The sequence below is a fragment of the Anastrepha ludens genome, chromosome 2 (assembly GCF_028408465.1).
Source record: "Anastrepha ludens isolate Willacy chromosome 2, idAnaLude1.1, whole genome shotgun sequence".
NCBI classification, from domain to species: Eukaryota; Metazoa; Arthropoda; class Insecta; order Diptera; family Tephritidae; genus Anastrepha; species Anastrepha ludens.
The window spans coordinates 122,964,687-122,981,882 of NC_071498.1; the positions used below are offsets into that span (position 1 = coordinate 122,964,687).

Genomic DNA, 17,196 nt, shown 5'->3' on the forward strand with positions numbered 1-17,196 from the left:
TTGCCAAACCGCAAAGTTTTCCGTTTATTTCCAAGTGAAAATGAATTGTATGCATTTTCTTTTAATGAACGGGATTGTTTTTTTTTTGCAAATCGTTGCGCAATCAACTTTGTAGTCGAATGCAAGATCTCGTTGTTTAACGCCTTGTTAAATTTTTTGGAGAATCTCATCTCTTTCTTTCAATGTAAGAAAATGTAGATTCTTTTTCACTTTTCCCATGATTTTATTTGATGAAAGCAAAAAAAAATGATTCAAACTCCGAACGATTGTTTTACTCTCAAGAACCAGCTTGAAACTAACGCGTGTTGAATGTCACAAACGATTCGATGCCATATTTTATGATATCAGCGCTACAATTTTACAGTTATTTGTAAAAATCAAAAATCATAAAGCGTGAGAACAGTGTATTTGGTCGCAATAATTCCGAGAACCATAACTGTGCATAGCTATAAAGCTGTGTCTTCGCGCGTGATGAACGCAAATACATTGCCGTATTAAGTAAAAAATTTCTTCGAACAAGAATTCTTTTGCGCCCGAAAATTGCAATTTTTTATTGCTCTTTTCGAGTTTTCTATGGACTCAAAATCGAATTGTACTTTCCGCGAAATTGCAGTTATCGGTATTGCACTTATCGGGCTTCTACTGTAGTTGAATTTGAATTTTAGTATGGCAACTGGAAGTTAACAAGCATGCATAAATACATGCACATAAATATACATATATATGTATGCATAAGTAAATACTATAGCATTCAATGCGAAGGCGAGCTTGTGAATGAGTTCAACAGAAAATGAATAATGCAATGTTGTGTTTTGTTTTTGTTGTGATATTTGCATAATTCATTGATTTTGCACTCACACAACAAAAACAACTATTATTATTGCCGTTAAAAGTGTGTGGCTGACAGCCCGATACATATGGCACACGAAAGTATTTGACTTCATACAATTCCTTACAGTACATACACACATACATATGTCAATATATGATAGTATGTGTGTATATGTAACCTCAAACATGCAATATGTGTAGCGTTCAAAGGCCAATCCACCGTCCACTCAACACATCGTACGCCTAGAAAGGCACAATGCTGGTGCGAAAGCCAAAACATTGCGTGTCAAATCGTTTGAAACACACTGTTTTGTAGACTTGCATATTGAAAGTGCAAAAACATGCCCTTCTACTATAGAACGAAACGACAAATGGCGACGGCAGTCATAGACAGTGTGCCAACACTTATTTACGAGTAGAAAATCTAATATTCGTCCGACTCGAAATATATGCTTGTTCTACATACAGTTGCGGGCACGAAAATAGCAGTAAGTATTCAGTCGATAGAACTCTTTTTGCTGTACAAAACTATATTAATTGTATTTTGAATTACTTAATTTTTTTTTAGTTTTGAGTCTTAGAAATGGAATACCCAGGAGGCAAAAATCAACATTTTACCATTTTCGACACCTGCTCTTCTTTGCTTTTCATCAAGGTCAAAAAGCTGCCGAAGTAGCCCAGGGCATTTACGACGTGTATGGAGGTGTCATAGGCGAGTCTACAGCACGGAAATGGTTTGCAAAGTTGAAAAATGGCGACTTTGACACATCCCGCCACGAAAAGACTTCCGAATTTGATGAAGACCCTCTCAAATCCCTTCAGAAGGATAACGGTGACCAAACCAGTCGTGAATTGGCGAAAAAAAGGAGCTGCGATTATAAAACGATTCTCAATAACCTCATTCAATTGGATTTACAGAAAAATTGTGAACCTGGGAGCCTCACGAGCTCACCGAAAAAAACCAAGAAAATCGCCTTCAATTTGCTTCTCAGCATCTCACCCGCCATCGAGCAACACGCGGTCATAAACAGCGCTTTTTGTATCAAATCGTCACGGGAGATGAGAAGTGGTGCCTATACATCAATATGAAGTAAAGAAAGGAGTGGTTGGTTCCAAGAGACATGCAAAAGCCGAGAGTCAAGCCGGATCTTCATCCAAAGAAGATCATAATATATAGTATGTTTGATGGGACTTGCATGGTGCACTGGGAAATGCTCGAAAAGATTGTCACGGTCAACAAGGAGCTCTACATTGCCCAGTTACACCGCGTGAATGAGGCTATTCGACTGAAAAGGCCTGATCGACATGGTCAAACCATACTCCTGGACGACAACGCCAGGCCCCATGTTGCACAAGTCGTCAAAGCCGCACTCCAAGAGCTCGAATGAGAAATATTTTAGCATCTGCCGTATTCTCCGGACCTTGCACCTCCACTCCCTGTCAAACCCTATGAAGGGTGATATCTACCTTCGATAGCAAAAATGTCCTTAAAATCTGGCTCAACAACTTCTTTGACACAAGACCAGGCGATTTTTGGCAGAACGGCATCAACAAATTTGTCGAGAGCTGGGAAGAGAGCAACGGCGAATATATAATTGATTAACTTATGGATATATCGCAATTATTGTTTTTTGTTTAAATAAAAGTATTCGATAAAAACGCTACGAACTTATTCCCCAACCCAATATTTTGGAATATTATTCTCTTCTTTAACTGAACATATAATATATTTAAATTAATTCTATAACGAAAAACAAAACTTTTTATATATAATAGATAGAAATTCAGGGTTAACCTTAAAATATCAGTGGTCATATAACACATGGGCTGAAAAGTCCCAGACCTAACACATAGATGGCACTAGTTTTATTGCATTCACCTCTTTTTCAGTTAGTACTAACCTTAAAAATACTGCCGTTAAAAATGCATGATATTCTATTCGATAGTTCAAGAGTAATTCTGCTAAAAGTGACGCTACTTTTGTTATTTTCAAAACAATTAATCAAAAAGAATTTCGTGTTTTAATTTTACACTGCTTCTTGATGGTGGGAATACCGTTCAAGCGTAACAATTGCTTGGAAAATGTTATGTGGACTCCGCTCCATCAGAAACAACAGTAAAACGAAGATTTGCTGACTTCAAAAATGGTCGTAGAGATACCGACCCACCACCAAAATGAGGTGATGACACCAGAAAACATCAACAAAATCCACAAAATCGTTTTGAATGATCGAAAAGTGAAGTTGCGTGAGTTAGCTGACATTGTAAAAATATCAAAATAATTCATTGACTTAATAGTGCATGGGCATTTGACTATGAGAAAGCTCTATCAAAGTGGGTGCCCCAATTGCTCACTTGTTTCATCAAGACAGCCCACGTGTCAAAACAATGGCAAAACTACGTGAATTGAACTTCGAATTGCTCCCACATCCACCGTATTCGCCAGATTTGGGTCCCAGTGACTACTGTGCACAGACTTAAAAAAATGCTTACCGGTAAAAAATTTCGCTCGAATTTTGAGGCAAAAGATAAATCGTTCTACAAAAGTGGTATTGAAATTTTACGATTTGCGCTGTTCTTGATGGAAATTACGTTGATGCATAAAGCTAATTTTGAAAACAAAAATACGTGTTTTCTTTGCTAGGTTGGGTACTTTTCAGCCCAGGTGTTAAGTAACGCATTCTGATCACGTTTATACAAAAGTCAAAGAAATACTGCATTAACAAAGTTTGCCGATACAAAGTTGAAACTAATATGAATTGAATATTAATTTTCAAATTTTTTTCCTGCGGCAGCACAACGGCATGACATTGAGTCCACCAATTACTCACATCGCTGCTTCGAAATCTTCAGCCTCGCATCTTTTCACAATTTCCCAAAGTTGTTGATTGTTACTCGGTTTGGTATTGTGAACAGCTCTTTTTAAGATTTTCTCATAACCTCGATTTTATTTGTGCGAAACCTTCCGACTTGTGTTTAGGATCATTATCGTGCTGGTAGTCCCATTTTATTGCCATTTCCTCTCTGCAATACGGCAACATAGATTAGATTTAAATTTATTGGAGGTTTGCAATTCGACCTCATGGTCTTTTGTCTCCATACGGCAACATTAAATTTTGCATTATTTCCACATAAATATTGGTGTCCATTATGCCATCGATTTTGTGTATGGGGCCTGCGTTATAATATGAGAAAAATCCCAAACCATTTTTTGAGCCGACATGTTTAATGGTTTTTAAAGTGTATTGTGGCTGATTTTCTGTGCCAGGTGGACGTCTAACATATTATCGCGTACCCGTGCTGTCATACGAAACTATTTTCGACTCGTCAGTCCACAAAATGTTACGCCACATGTCAGCTGCCCAGCTAGAATCTTTTCCAAAAATGTTGCCTTATGTTTTGGTGTCAGTAGAGGCTTTTTTCGTGGGCTGCGAGCTGTTTATCCGTAGCTCTCATAGTCTTCTACGTACAGTCTTGTCAGAAACATTGAATTTCACCTATTTCTTCATTTGTGTGGCTCTTCATGTGACTCTCCTTGGAGCACTTTACAATTCTGCGATCGGCCTTCAAGGAAGTTTTTTGTTTTCCTCCTCTTTTTTGCGACTTTTCCACAAATTTGATTGCATTTGACGTCATTTTTGCTGAGCATGAAGGAATATTTTGTATTTCTGTGAAAGATCTTTCATATGCTTTCAATTTCAGAAACTGCTTTCGTTTTTCTGTGATGCAGTGTTTCGCTCGACCCACCACCACAGTGCGAACATAAAAATCACATATATGCACGACACTCACCAAACTCAACAAAATCAAAATCAAATATAAATAAAAATAAAAAAACCTTCTTCCCGTCTAAATCTGTGCAAAATTTATTAATATTTCTTAAAGGCAGTGCTATTTTAATGTTGCACTTAAAACCGTAACCATAGCAATAGAGGGCCGTAGTTGTTAAATTTAAACTTCCAAACTAGGAGGGTTTTTACGAACTTTTAATACGGCCCAGCCATATAAAAAAATGTGGCAATTGAATTTCAAGAATTTCTCACTAAAACATAAGAAAATTAAGTTGCGAGCCAGATTTATTGCCAACCTTCACAATAAATTCTATTCTTCACCTCTACATAACGATTTCTAAGTTGTTTCCACCATTGGAAGCTTCATAGGTAATCTGCCGAACTTAACCCTTTAGTGGCGCGGTTTCAGTTTTCTTGACCTCTTGTACGCCGCCATCATTACTTCCTCTGAGGCCTTGACTTCATTTTGGAAAATAAGACAAAAGCCGGAGTACCGATATTGGGGCTATTGCTGTTTTCGGTAATGTTGAAATGCACTTTTCGCCAAAAACTCGTGCGCAATGAACGAGAAATGGACTGGTTGTCTTCGGAAAGTTTGACCTGCACATAGAAAATGCATGTCCGCAGTAGGCCAATGACTGTACAGGGTTTGATTGAAAAGTAATGAGCGTTCCGCGCGGAGCGTCTGCCAAGCGATCAACCGAATCGGCTGGTGGGGGAAAATGATCGTTGGACCTTCCCCTTCCACTAGAAACCGATCCCAGTTCGCTGGCAACAGCGGTGCAGTCAACATCGCTCCGCGCGTGAAAGCTGTCTTAAAAGTGGCGAAAATGCAGCGATCGTTGGAGCACCGTTACTCGATCAAATTTGGCGTAAAGCTAAACAAAACGAGTACCGAAACCATAGGACTACTCAAGGAGGCTTACGGGGACCAATCTCTGTCCAGTGCCCAGGTAAAACGGTGGCACAAGTCGTTCAAGGAAGGCCGGGAGGACGTCGAAGACGAACAGCGATCTGGAAGGCCTTCGACGACGCAAACACCGCCTTCCTCTGCACCTCTGCATTGACCAAGATGGGGGTTCCGGTGCTTCCCCTTCCGGTGAGTTTAAAAAATGTTTCCTGCAGTGGAAGGACCGCTACCAGCGGCGTATTGACGCTCAAGGGTCCTATTTTGAAGAATATTAGTTGTATATGCCAAAAGATTTAATAAAACTGCTTAAAAAAATAAGGTTCATTACTTTTCAATCAAACCCTGTATGCCTGGCAGGGGCGCGTTCACCATTAATGATGCCACGGATATCGAAAACAATGATCAACATAGCCTCTGTTGTTGTTGTTGTAGCAGCATAGGCATTCCCCATACATATACGAGGAATGCTGCTGAAGTGATAGTCTATTGTCGGATATAAATCCGCGTCGTTCTGGTTACTGACTGTCGTGCGAACGTGACCTCTAGTCACTCCTCTTTTCGTTGGCCATGCTCCACCCTTATTCACAACCAGACACTAAAGACGTCGATAGGAACTAAAAGACTGTACCCTCTTTCCAGACATAAATTGTGCTTGTTCGTAAATCTAGAGTTATATCCAGGTCCAGAGTTATAATATAACAAAATAGCTCCGTAAATTTTGTCACACCTTATATATTATATATGATATGTATATGTATGTATACATATGTAGGTATGTATGTAATACATGTGCGAAAATGTATATAAAAACTTTCATTGGAGCAATGTTGAACATGAAAATTGTGTTTAATTGAAAAAATTAGTACCTGTATATCCAAAACCAATCAACTAAATATTCATATAAACTTGTGCATACATATCCATATATACTTTACAGCTCATGCAATGATATCTAAGGCCAATAAACCTCAATGTATGTATGTACAATGAAATGGAAAATTTTCATTCAAAGTCAACTTAATTCGCTAAGCGTCATGGCAGTGCAATTAAAATTTATATTGCAATTTTATTTCACATAGAACGTAGAGAGAGAGTTGTTGTGAGGAAGGCGGGTGTACAAAATAATACTTTTCCTCTACTGCACGAAGTTTTTTTAACTTTTTACGATGTATTTTAGAGCCACTTTGAGGAATCATTTGCTATGTAAAGGGCAAATATGTATAAAAATACTTTGCACTTTTAAGTGGAAAAGTTTGTTGTTGTAGCAGTTTATAAAACCCTGTTGAGCGTAGAGAAGTCATTGGTCATCATCGTCAATCTGATCTAGGAAAGAAGTTGTTTCGTCGGGCTGCATACAGAGCGAGTCCGATGATCTGAAGTCAAATATAATTAAAATAATTGCGTTTATCTTGAAATCTCATCGTTTCGAGGCAAGTGGTCGTTCTGAGAACACTGAATTTGATAAATACTCGACTCGAGGCAAGGTGGATTTAATAAGGTGACAGCATTCACCCAGCTGAATTTTTCGCCGTAGGTATGGCTTACGTCAAAATGATATGCTTTGTTTGTATGTATTGGTATGTTTACATTCGTATGTTTACATTTGCTTGCTGATTTTGACATGATGCTTGCACCAAACGCAACAACAAATACATGTAGGGTTTTACTTATATGTGTTTGCTGTCACCTGTAATAAATTCGCCTTGACTCGAGGCATAGCAAAAATCCTTTCATCCGATATCTAAGAGTGGATAACAAAGGCACAATTATTGGACTAAATGTATATGTACGCGAGAGTTTTAAACTATAACAACAACAGTAATAACGCTCCTTAAGACATGTCGCTCATTTGCTGCAAAAGTTTTATAATCGAAACAAATCGAAGAAAATTCAAATATGTCGTTTGAAAGGTAGATATGTGAAATGGTTGAAGTGCCACTCTGGCACTCCCACAAGTAGCACTAAAACGCTGTTTTGATCCCTTATAAAACCTCTAACACGCAGATATCTAAAGCCAGCCAGAGCTGTTTATATAATAGAGAAAACGGATTTAGGTTGGCGCACTGCCCCAAGCTATCGAAGAAAGGAGCACCCAGTGATCTTAATCGTCTAGCTGCCAAACCCGGATATTTACAGAGAAAGTCTCCTTCTTTGCAAGGTCCCCACAGCTTTTGCAATGGGAATTAAATGGTAAGCCTAGCTTTTCCGTGGGTTTGTAGAGAAGTTCCCACTACTTTCTCGAGTGCTGCGTCTATTGTACTGGGGGAGAAATAAGTTGGGCAATTCCCCGCCGCCGTAGCCGAATGGGTTGATGCGTGACTACCATTCGGAATTCACAGTGAGAACGTAGGTTCGAATCTCGGTGAAACACCAAAATTAAAAAAAACAAAAACATTTTTCTAATAGCGGTCGCCCCTCGGCAGGCAATGGCAAAACCTCCGAGTATATTTCTGCCATGAAAAACCTCCTCATAAAAATATCTGCCGTTCGGAGTCGGCTTGAAACTGTAGATCCCTCCATTTCTGGAACAGCATCAAGACGCACGCCGCAAATAGGAGGAGGAGCTCCTCCAAGCACCCAAAAAGGGTGTACGCGCCAATTATATATATATATATATATATATATGTATATATAATTCCCTTTTAACAAGAGTCAGGCGGATGCGGATGATCAGGAAGGAGTTATTTGAGACCCATTGAGGCGACCCCTTCCTGGCAATTTTATTTCCATCTATATTCCTATGTCCTGGTCTCAGTTCAGAGAAGTGTTACCTGCACGTCCAAGAGATTTGATCTTCTCCATACAGGAGTTGACTAGTTTGGATCTGAACCATAACGTTGTCAGAGCCTTGATCGCGACTTGACTAACGGAAAAAATCTCTCTGACTTTGGACGAACTTTTTAAACGGCCCTTGTATTAACAGTATTTACCAAAACACATCAATATGGTAGCAGCAGAGAGGAGAATGATTTTAGAATTAAGTACTAAACTTCATGCAATAATGCCACTGTTCACCAGTGTTTTCCAACTGCATAAAAACCTCTAATAGCATTTGGTTCGATTTCTAAAATTTTTATATTTGTCATTTATTTTCAATTTTTTTTTTTTCAATTTAGAAATTTTGATCTCGAAATTCGTTAAATGTATGTTTCACACATAGAAAAATGTTATACAAAGGAGTTTCTCATTCAAATTCAAAATTAAGGAAATTTTTGTGTGTGAAAAAGAGACTAAAAAGAAACCTAGATTTGATCTTATAGCCTAGATTTGATCTTATAGCCTAGATTTTTATAAACGCTTACATACATATCGCACCCTAAATACAAAAGGGGCACAACTCAAAATTTTCCACACTCGAGCTTGACTTGTTTACAGTAGCACAGAAAACAAACTATGTGACATATCACGCTGAAATTTGCCATGTAAGCTTATAACAGTCCTACCAAAAAACAAAAAATTTTTTTTTGCCATATGTCATCCGCGGACCGTTTTATTGATAACGTCTCGCTCATATTTGAGCACAAGGTACATTTTGAGTTGTGACCCTTTTGTATTTAGGGTGCGATATGTACCCCTATAATATGTACGATTAACAGACGTAAGCGCTGGTGGTAAAATTTCGCAAACTGTGTGTGAACATAAACGTGCAAAGTCACTCTGCAAATATGCCTGCATGCAGTAAATCGAACTAAATAATTTCGTAGTTCTACTGGTACGCATTTAATCCCAACCTATGGTTATTTCATTTTGTGATGCTATTGCCACACCATATCCATTTAGCACTAGTTTCGGCACACATAAAGCCGTTAAGAGCTTATGTGGCCGTCAAATATAACAAGTACGCACAAATTTCGCTCTAGTTTATAGCCGATTTTTCCGACACAAGTTTTGTGGTATAAATAAAGTAATAAAGTAAATATAATAAAGTCAATGCTGGTGTAGTTGGTGGTGACGTCGTCACACTCTACATTCATTTTGCATCCATATCCGCAGCATAGCCATTTAGTGGGCAGGATAAAACTACTTCTTATTTAAAACTGTCATATTCTTTTGTACGAATGGTAAACAAAGTGCGCACTACGAAAATATTGCACGCCTCCACTTTTCACAAGCAATTTGTGCCAATTACACCGACGAGCGTAAGAGCAAAAAAGAATTCAGTGCAACGAATCGATATTTGCTGAGGAAAGTTAAACAATATGTAAAAATGTACATATGTATGTAAGTACGTGTATGCTTGTGAAAGTGCAGACTGCGGATTAAAGGTCAAGGTGATGAGTTAATTTTACGCGCTCATTTTACCTTGGAATAGCGAAAAGTACCAAACTACAGAAAAGCACCGATTATAATTAGGAGAGATGCCAGTTTTCACGATATTTTAATTAATTAGGCATAGTTGGTTTTCAAGAATCACAGTAATTAGTAACAGAAGAAGGCCGTTGGAAAAATGTGCAAGAAATTCGTACTTGTAAAGTGGCCATTAAACATAAGCTGCGCTTTAAAAAAAAAAGCATATATAGTATAAGTACGTAATCTCTTTATCTGCCTATGTAAAAACGCACAATTTGCCAGACTTGTCCAACCGAACCTATTGAGCATATGCCAATTTCCACGTCATTTGCAGTCGATAAAATTGCGAAACAAAACAACACAAGTAACCACACACAAGCAGATATTCGCCTAGAATTTAAATACATATGTATGTATGTATGCTTGTGTGTCTATAAACCCAACGACTATGTAGTAGGTAAAAATTTTGCTTCTTTAAAGTAAAGTAGTTTTACAGGTGAATAAACTGGTACACTTTCACTGCAAATCCGCACTTCATTTTACGACACACAGGCAGCTATAGCTAATTAAACGCGAATCATTTTTTGGGAGGTCGAATAAACTTACCGAATTTGCTACTCTGTGCCAGTAGGGAAATTTCGCACAAGTATTAGTCAATGAAAAACAAAGATTTTATTTTCAATTGACACTGGCCATGACCTAGACGAGAGCCATGGGAAAATTGCCAGCGTTTGGAATGATGAACTGTTGTGCAATGCAAACAAATACGTAGCGCAAGTATTCTAAAATTATCTTGTACATTTTTATAGCAATATAAATATGCACACCTTTTGGGCATTGTCTTGAACAAAGTTTGGGTTCTTTTATGATGGAAGTGCAAATATTTGATAGCTGTAAACAAATAAAGATATGTGAGTATGATATCAGAAAGGTTTTATCAAACTGATGGCTTATAAATAAATGTTAGAAAATGAGTATTTACAGCCCGCGACAAAACGATAGCACATCAACATTTTGAACAATTATAAATATTTTTCCTCCTTTTTTTAATGTTCTTTTTTTAATATTTTTAAGTTATTGCTTATTGTCTAAAAAACCATATTAATCAACGTTTAAATTTTTAGGAAAAAAATTCCATAGTTTTTGATTAGAATTTATAGAAAAATGTTGGGTACGCAGTTTTCTGGCCCATATAATTTTAGGTTAATAAAGTGCAGTGAAGTTGCTGAAAAATCCCGTTGATTTACGGTAATTTTTCCCCTGCCGGTGTTGCGTTTTTTCTGCATATAGCAAATGCACGAATTTTTTATTTTGTCATTTGACGAAAATACACCCCACCGTCTGGAAAAAATAAAAAAAAAAACAAGGAGATTTGTCAAGAATATCAAACATGCACGTTATTGTACTAGAATTTAATCAGCTATAAAACCGCGTAGGCAAAACCTTGGATTCTATCAAAATATCTATAAAACTTTCATTATCAGCGCGTGCTGTGGCACTTATAAGGAAAATCGACAACTTAATGCAGAAGAAAACACTTGCGGAAATGGTCAAAGTGGAAATACTCAAAATGTGGTATTTTAAACCGGGAAGCTGCAGAACGGAGTTCAACGACACCTTATTTAATACAATTTGTGTAGTTAGTTACTGAACAATGCAGCTTTTGAAATATTGTTATATTAAACGTATTCGTTATTTGAAATTGAGGCGCACATAATGCTGTTAAAAGTAAAATAGTGCCCACTGTCCACGCAGCCAGGGTAATTTGTCTCATCGATAAGCTACGCGCTATTTTATAGTGCTAATTACCAAGTTAATTGACGAGAAGCAACGGCAGTTTTAGTATACAAATTACAATGGCCTGTATAAAGGAAATTTAGCTAAATTAGTGATGGCCAAGGCACCATGAAATGTACAGTATATTTGGTATTGATCAATTATGTGTTGAATTGTGGTGGTTGGGCGCTCTTACTTTTAGTGTTTGTGTACTGCATACATATGTACTCGTATTTATGTATGAGTTTGTTCTCATTTTGGGGGTTCTCATGTTTTTGTTTTATTTACAAATTGAAATGAACGCATAAATTATTGCAACAAAATGTTATAAAAAGCTCGACAAATGTCCAATAACAAAATTGCTCTGTATTTGCGAACTTACCTCCAGTTTGTCGCAATCCTGCACTATTGGGCGGCGTTATACTGGTACCTCCCGCAGCACCCGCACTAACTCCCAGAGATTGATTGGAAGACCCCATCGACAATGAGATTTGGCTTTGCAGCTGTTGACGTAGTGTATCAGCTGCACCAGACGGTACACTGCTCGATTGAGGCGCAGCTGAACTCCCGGCGCCAGCACTGCCTCCACCACCCGGTGATGATGAATCATTTCCGGTCATTGCATGCTGAGTAGCAACAGAAGCTGAACTGTTACCATGATTACTACTCGCGCCGCTACCTATGCGTATCGGTGTACTACTTGTCATTAAATTGCTAACATTGGGCCCACCGGAGCCAGCTGGTGTGGTTTGCGTCATTGCAAAAAAATATATATGTATGTACTTCTGCTTACGCTGTGCAAATACTTTGTTAAAATTATGTTGGTATTGTAAACAATAAACTGCAATACATACAGGCACTAAGTTTTGTTTTTATTTTTTCTGTTTTTCAATATAGTCAATTTAATAATTTATCGATTTTACTTCGCACAATGAACTATTAATTTTTCTTAATTAGTACCTCTCGTAAAACCGTAGTATTATTTTCAAAATGAATGAATGTTGTTCCGACTATTTCAATAAATGTCGTTACTCTTTAATTATCATAAAAATAATTCGATTTAAACCAATTCGGTTCACTTCCACCCGTACAAACAACTTATGTTATAAACGCAACCAAAATCAACCAAAGTCCGCGAATCAAACAATTCCACCATTCGTTCAACGTTGATGGAAAATGCAAAATACCAAGCAGAGTTGCTGTGTGCCGAGTGAAAAGCGTGGTGAAAATCCATTTACTATTAAAGGTGGTGGCTATTGCGTAAAAGGCAGTAGACAACAAGGGGAAGCTAATAAAGACGGAGACCCTTGGCAATAACAGCAATTACATGAATTATGTTTTTGCAATTTTGTCAAAATTTAACATGACAATGTTAAAAAACAAATAAAACAGCAGGCAGTTATGACAGTTATGGCACAAAATCGTAAAAGCAGCTGCTCTACTGCAATCGCCTTGAATGAATTCGCCTTTGTAGACGACGCTGGAAATCTTCGCGAGCAGACATAAAACTAATATATTTAAACCTTGAGGTTGGTTAGAAATTAAATACAAACTAAAAATGAAACAATGTTTTATTATTTCACATGGAGAAAAGTCTTTTAGAGGTACATATGTTATTTAGCAAACCTATATTCAGCTCTCAGCGAATTTGACAGAATCAGCTGTTGGGATGACGTCATTTGGAGTGTGCTTGCATAAAAAACTGATGTAGTGTTGGTGATACCAACACAAAAATCAACCAATGACAATTCGTTGCTATCTAAACAACGACTGATTGGTCTAGTGTGGGAATACATGTCTAGTGATTGTGTAATTGTGTTAGGGATATACAGAATATAATAAACACAGTTTACGATCACGGTGTTTCGTTGCCATCTGAGCAGCGACTGATTAGACGATAGAATACCCAATTCATTTTGATGTGAAAAGATCGTGCAGAACTCAGCTGCCGAATTCCCAAATGACGTGGCAGCCAAAGCGGGTAAATCTATAATCCTCGATTGATTCAGAGCAACTGAAATACGTTGCCATATAAGTCTTGTTTCTGTATGAAAGCGAGGGAAATGTCAATCCTCATTTTTTCTGTCAAATGCCGTTGCCGTGCATGATGTACGGAGTATGGAAGGTGGCACCTTTCGAAAGCCGCAATTTTATTTTTGGCAATTTTTACAACCCGATGACCTCAGCGCGGCAGAGCGTTAGAGTAGAGCTGCTTAAAATTAATTTTATTTGTAAAATATTGAGTTACACCAGCGGCGAATCTTGCTTGTTGTTGCTTTCACAGGCAAATTTTGCAACAAGTGAGCCGAGCAGAGAAGTGGCGGATAGAAGAGGCCCTAAATTAAATTATAAAAAAAACAATAACAAAATTATTTCCAATGCATATTTTTGCCGATGACGCCGTGGCATGAAAGTGTATGTGTGTGTGTATATATATAATTTCTTTTGCTTGACAGTATCCATTGTTTTCGCCTGATTTTCCTCTTCACGAGCAATCAATTTCTCTAACTTTCGCTTGTATATCTGCAGCGTTGACGTCGTAGCAAATTCGGAAGGCGCAGTCTTGTATTCTATCTTTATTTGAGGCCATGCAAGAATTTCTTTCGATTCTGCGACGTAAAGGCCTACCCAGAATCGCAGCGCATATTAGAACGTCGTATTGAGCGATTTGTAAAAGACAAAAAGTAGTGGCTTTACTTTGCACTTAATTGATAACGTATCAAGGCCCTATTACTATTATATCCATATATATTTTTAATAACGCGAAATTCAGTAAAGTAAAATGTGCAACTGAACATAATTTTTTAACTTTAAATATTTTCATATTGATTATTTGAAATTATTTCTAATATCAATGTGTTCACATAAATTGTGTCGAGACTGTTTTAACGTTCCTCATAATGCTTGGTTGTTAGCCCTAAACTGGCCTAGTTTTACAAACGCTCTACGATGGTTTTAAAGTTAAAAAATATAATGAAGCCACTTAAATGTAAAATTTTTATGACATCGTGAAACATTCCCCACTTTAGAGTCCTTGGTAACGTAAACCTAAGATCTATTTATCTTGCTTTAAAGAAATGTTACATTACGTAATTTAACATTTTGTAAGAGTATTTTTATTGTTTATTTTTTGTGAATCGAACATAAGAATACAATTGGTGAATCCTTAGAAATAAATTTTATCGGTACACCTGTTCCATTAGTTTTTCATGCATATTTTTTTAGTGATTTTGTAATAGTATAAAAAATAAATATTGTAAATATTCTAAGAAATACCTAGGAAAAATATTTGTGAATGAATAGCGCATGTACTGATTCGCTGTCTTTTCCAGTTGATTCCAATAAAGGACAATACTAAATTTCGCCCCGTCTGTTTGTGCCTCTTGAGTTTGTTTTTGAGTGGCGATTTACGCAATCAAATGTTTTTTGTTTTTTTTTTTTTGCGTGTTGTTTTGTTTAAGCTGTTATTTTTTGCTTTCCCACTACTTTAAGATTTTACTCTGTTTTAATAATTAAGTTTGTTATCTTTAATTTAGTTTTGATTGATTTGATTTTGCTAAGCAAGCTTTTTAAATTCTAGCTTTCTTAAAGACACACTGTGGATACTCCAGTTGTCAGCTACTACTGAAGTGCTGTTAATCGTCAAAATCTATGTCAGAATCGTCGGAGTCATAACCGCTGCGAATGGTCTTGTTAACTCGATTAATATACGCCTTCTTTTTAACATCAGGCGGGGTCATAAGGTCACCCTGCAAAGAAATTAGCATAATAATAAAAAACAAATTCACTCATGGGTAAAGTTATTATACCTTGTAATCGATTGCACCAGATTGTGCTATTCGCCACTCCAACATTTCTGTAGAGAAATCATCGCAGTTACCCAAGTCAGTGAATCCCACAATGAAATCCTTTGTTTTACTGTCCTTAACTAATGCAATAGTGGGGATTACTTTAATGCGCAGTCTTTGAGTTAAGAAAGGTGATTTTTCAGCATTCACTTTACAGAATTTCGCCTCAATGTGCTTGCTAGCAAGTATTTTTAAATGCATATCAACAATGCGACAACGCTCTGTGGAGTCTCGATAGAAATGACACACTATATTTGGCGACTTTTTAGATACTTCAAAGAACTCTTTCTCGTCAGCTAACTCGGTGTATGTGCCGTGACCCTGTAAGTAATAAGCAGTTTAGTTTTTCAATAGCCAACAATTGATTGAAATTAAAGTACGCCCACATTTTTCAGCCACTCCTGCTTTTTACGATTAAGATCTTTCATTTGCTTGAGACGTTCTTCCCGTATTGATTTCAAATCATCTGAATCTAAGTTATCCAACTGATTAATCTGTTGATCCAACTGCTTTTCAATCATTTGAGCAGTAGTCAACAATTGATTTTCCAACATGTTAGCCATTTCCGTAAGCTGCTGCGGAAATTATGTAGATATACAAGCAACAAAACCGGCGTGACAGATGTAAAAATTATTGAAAAATACGGAATAAGAAAGCAAGTACAGCGGTTGTATTTGAACTAGTTTTATAGTTACTAGTGAAAAATACACGATTAGCTTAGTATTCTATTTTTCAATCGAGAGCTTTTTTAGTTTTCAAATGTTTTTGGAATTTTCAGTTGAATCTACACACGAGAACAGAAAACATTTGTCACTCGTATTAGTCGACGCACCTGAGATCGCTGTTGCCACTCTTATTAAAAATTAATTTGTAGGTTAATATTTTATAAAATTGATCTATTAATTTTACATTGAGTGATACAGAATTTTTTACAAAGAATTTCTAAAAATCTGTTACTGTTTCAAACATGTTTTTTACTTTACAAAAATTAAGTGCGTTTTAGTGAAATAATAGTTTATAATATTATTATACGGCAACATCAGAAATGCATGGCTGCATTTGAAAGAATTTGTAAACCAATATTTTCCGATTATTTAGAAATGCCATAATTTCATTTCAAATGCTTTGAATAAATACATTAAAATTAATATATAAATAACAATTTTTCTACTTCGTAGCGCAATGGAAAAATTTACCAAAAATTTCGAGAAGGTATTAATAGACTGAAAGAGCAAAATGGTTTTTTAACCGCTTAAAAGTTTGTAACAAAAAAACTTTTAAAATGTTGCTTTTTCTATCTAACTAAGCAACATCGGAAATTATTGGTAATAACTTAAATATAAAGATTTTTTTTTAAATTTTCCGTTCCCACTAGGAATTAAATAATTGCATCAATTACTATTACCACCAAAATCTATCAATTTTACCAATAGGGACTTAAATAGTTTGAAACCCTAATGTGGTTTTCTCGTTTTCCCCTACAGTCAGCTGTTTTATACAGGTACGAAATTCATTTTTCAAGGGTTCATTACTATATGGCTGCCAGACATATAAAAATTCCCTCGTTTGAGATAAAACTGCTACCAATTTAATATCAATACCTAACGGTTGCTCAAAAAACAAAACACAAAAAAAAAAAATTGTGCAGATGCGTGTTTACTAATTTTTAAATCAAACCTGCGTCACATCATTAGAAGTTATGTAGAAGTTATGTGAAACAGTCTGATTTAAATCAATTATAAAACGGTAA

General features: G+C 36.6%; 2 protein-coding genes across 4 annotated transcripts in view; both read right to left on the bottom strand.

Moving 5' to 3' along the window:
* Positions 1-12,794, bottom strand: part of LOC128855247 (oxysterol-binding protein-related protein 8) — a 110,084-nt gene extending 97,290 nt beyond the window's left edge. The window contains exons 1-2 of one of the 3 annotated variants that reach the window (XM_054089974.1): positions 12,453-12,793; positions 11,981-12,392 (exon numbers count right to left, since the gene is read on the bottom strand). In XM_054089974.1, coding sequence (XP_053945949.1) covers positions 11,981-12,356 — 376 coding nt within the window. In that variant the 5' untranslated portion in view covers positions 12,357-12,392; positions 12,453-12,793. Of the gene's footprint in view, positions 1-11,980 lie in introns of all 3 variants that reach the window. The other 2 variants (XM_054089975.1, XM_054089976.1) reach the window with 2 other exon arrangements.
* Positions 12,795-15,000: 2,206 nt separating this feature from the next.
* On the bottom strand, positions 15,001-16,270 carry LOC128859318 (thioredoxin domain-containing protein 9). Its single transcript, XM_054096246.1, has 3 exons — positions 15,833-16,270; positions 15,408-15,767; positions 15,001-15,347 (listed from the first exon to the last, which is right to left on the bottom strand). The coding sequence occupies exons 1-3, from the start codon at positions 16,007-16,009 to the stop codon at positions 15,234-15,236; spliced, it is 651 nt and encodes a 216-aa protein (XP_053952221.1). The 5' UTR covers positions 16,010-16,270; the 3' UTR covers positions 15,001-15,233.
* Between the last annotated feature and the right edge of the window lie 926 nt (positions 16,271-17,196).

What these genes read in the sequence shown, in the direction of transcription:
- LOC128859318 (XM_054096246.1), bottom strand. Translation starts at nt 16,009, where the DNA reads ATGGCTAACATGTTGGAAAATCAATTGTTGACTACTGCTCAAATGATT. An exon ending in AGCAGGAGTGGCTGAAAAAT is followed by an intron (nt 15,768 to 15,832) that starts GTGGGCGTACTT and finishes TATTACTTACAG; the next exon opens with GGTCACGGCACATACACCGA. An exon ending in CTGGTGCAATCGATTACAAG is followed by an intron (nt 15,348 to 15,407) that starts GTATAATAACTT and finishes ATTTCTTTGCAG; the next exon opens with GGTGACCTTATGACCCCGCC.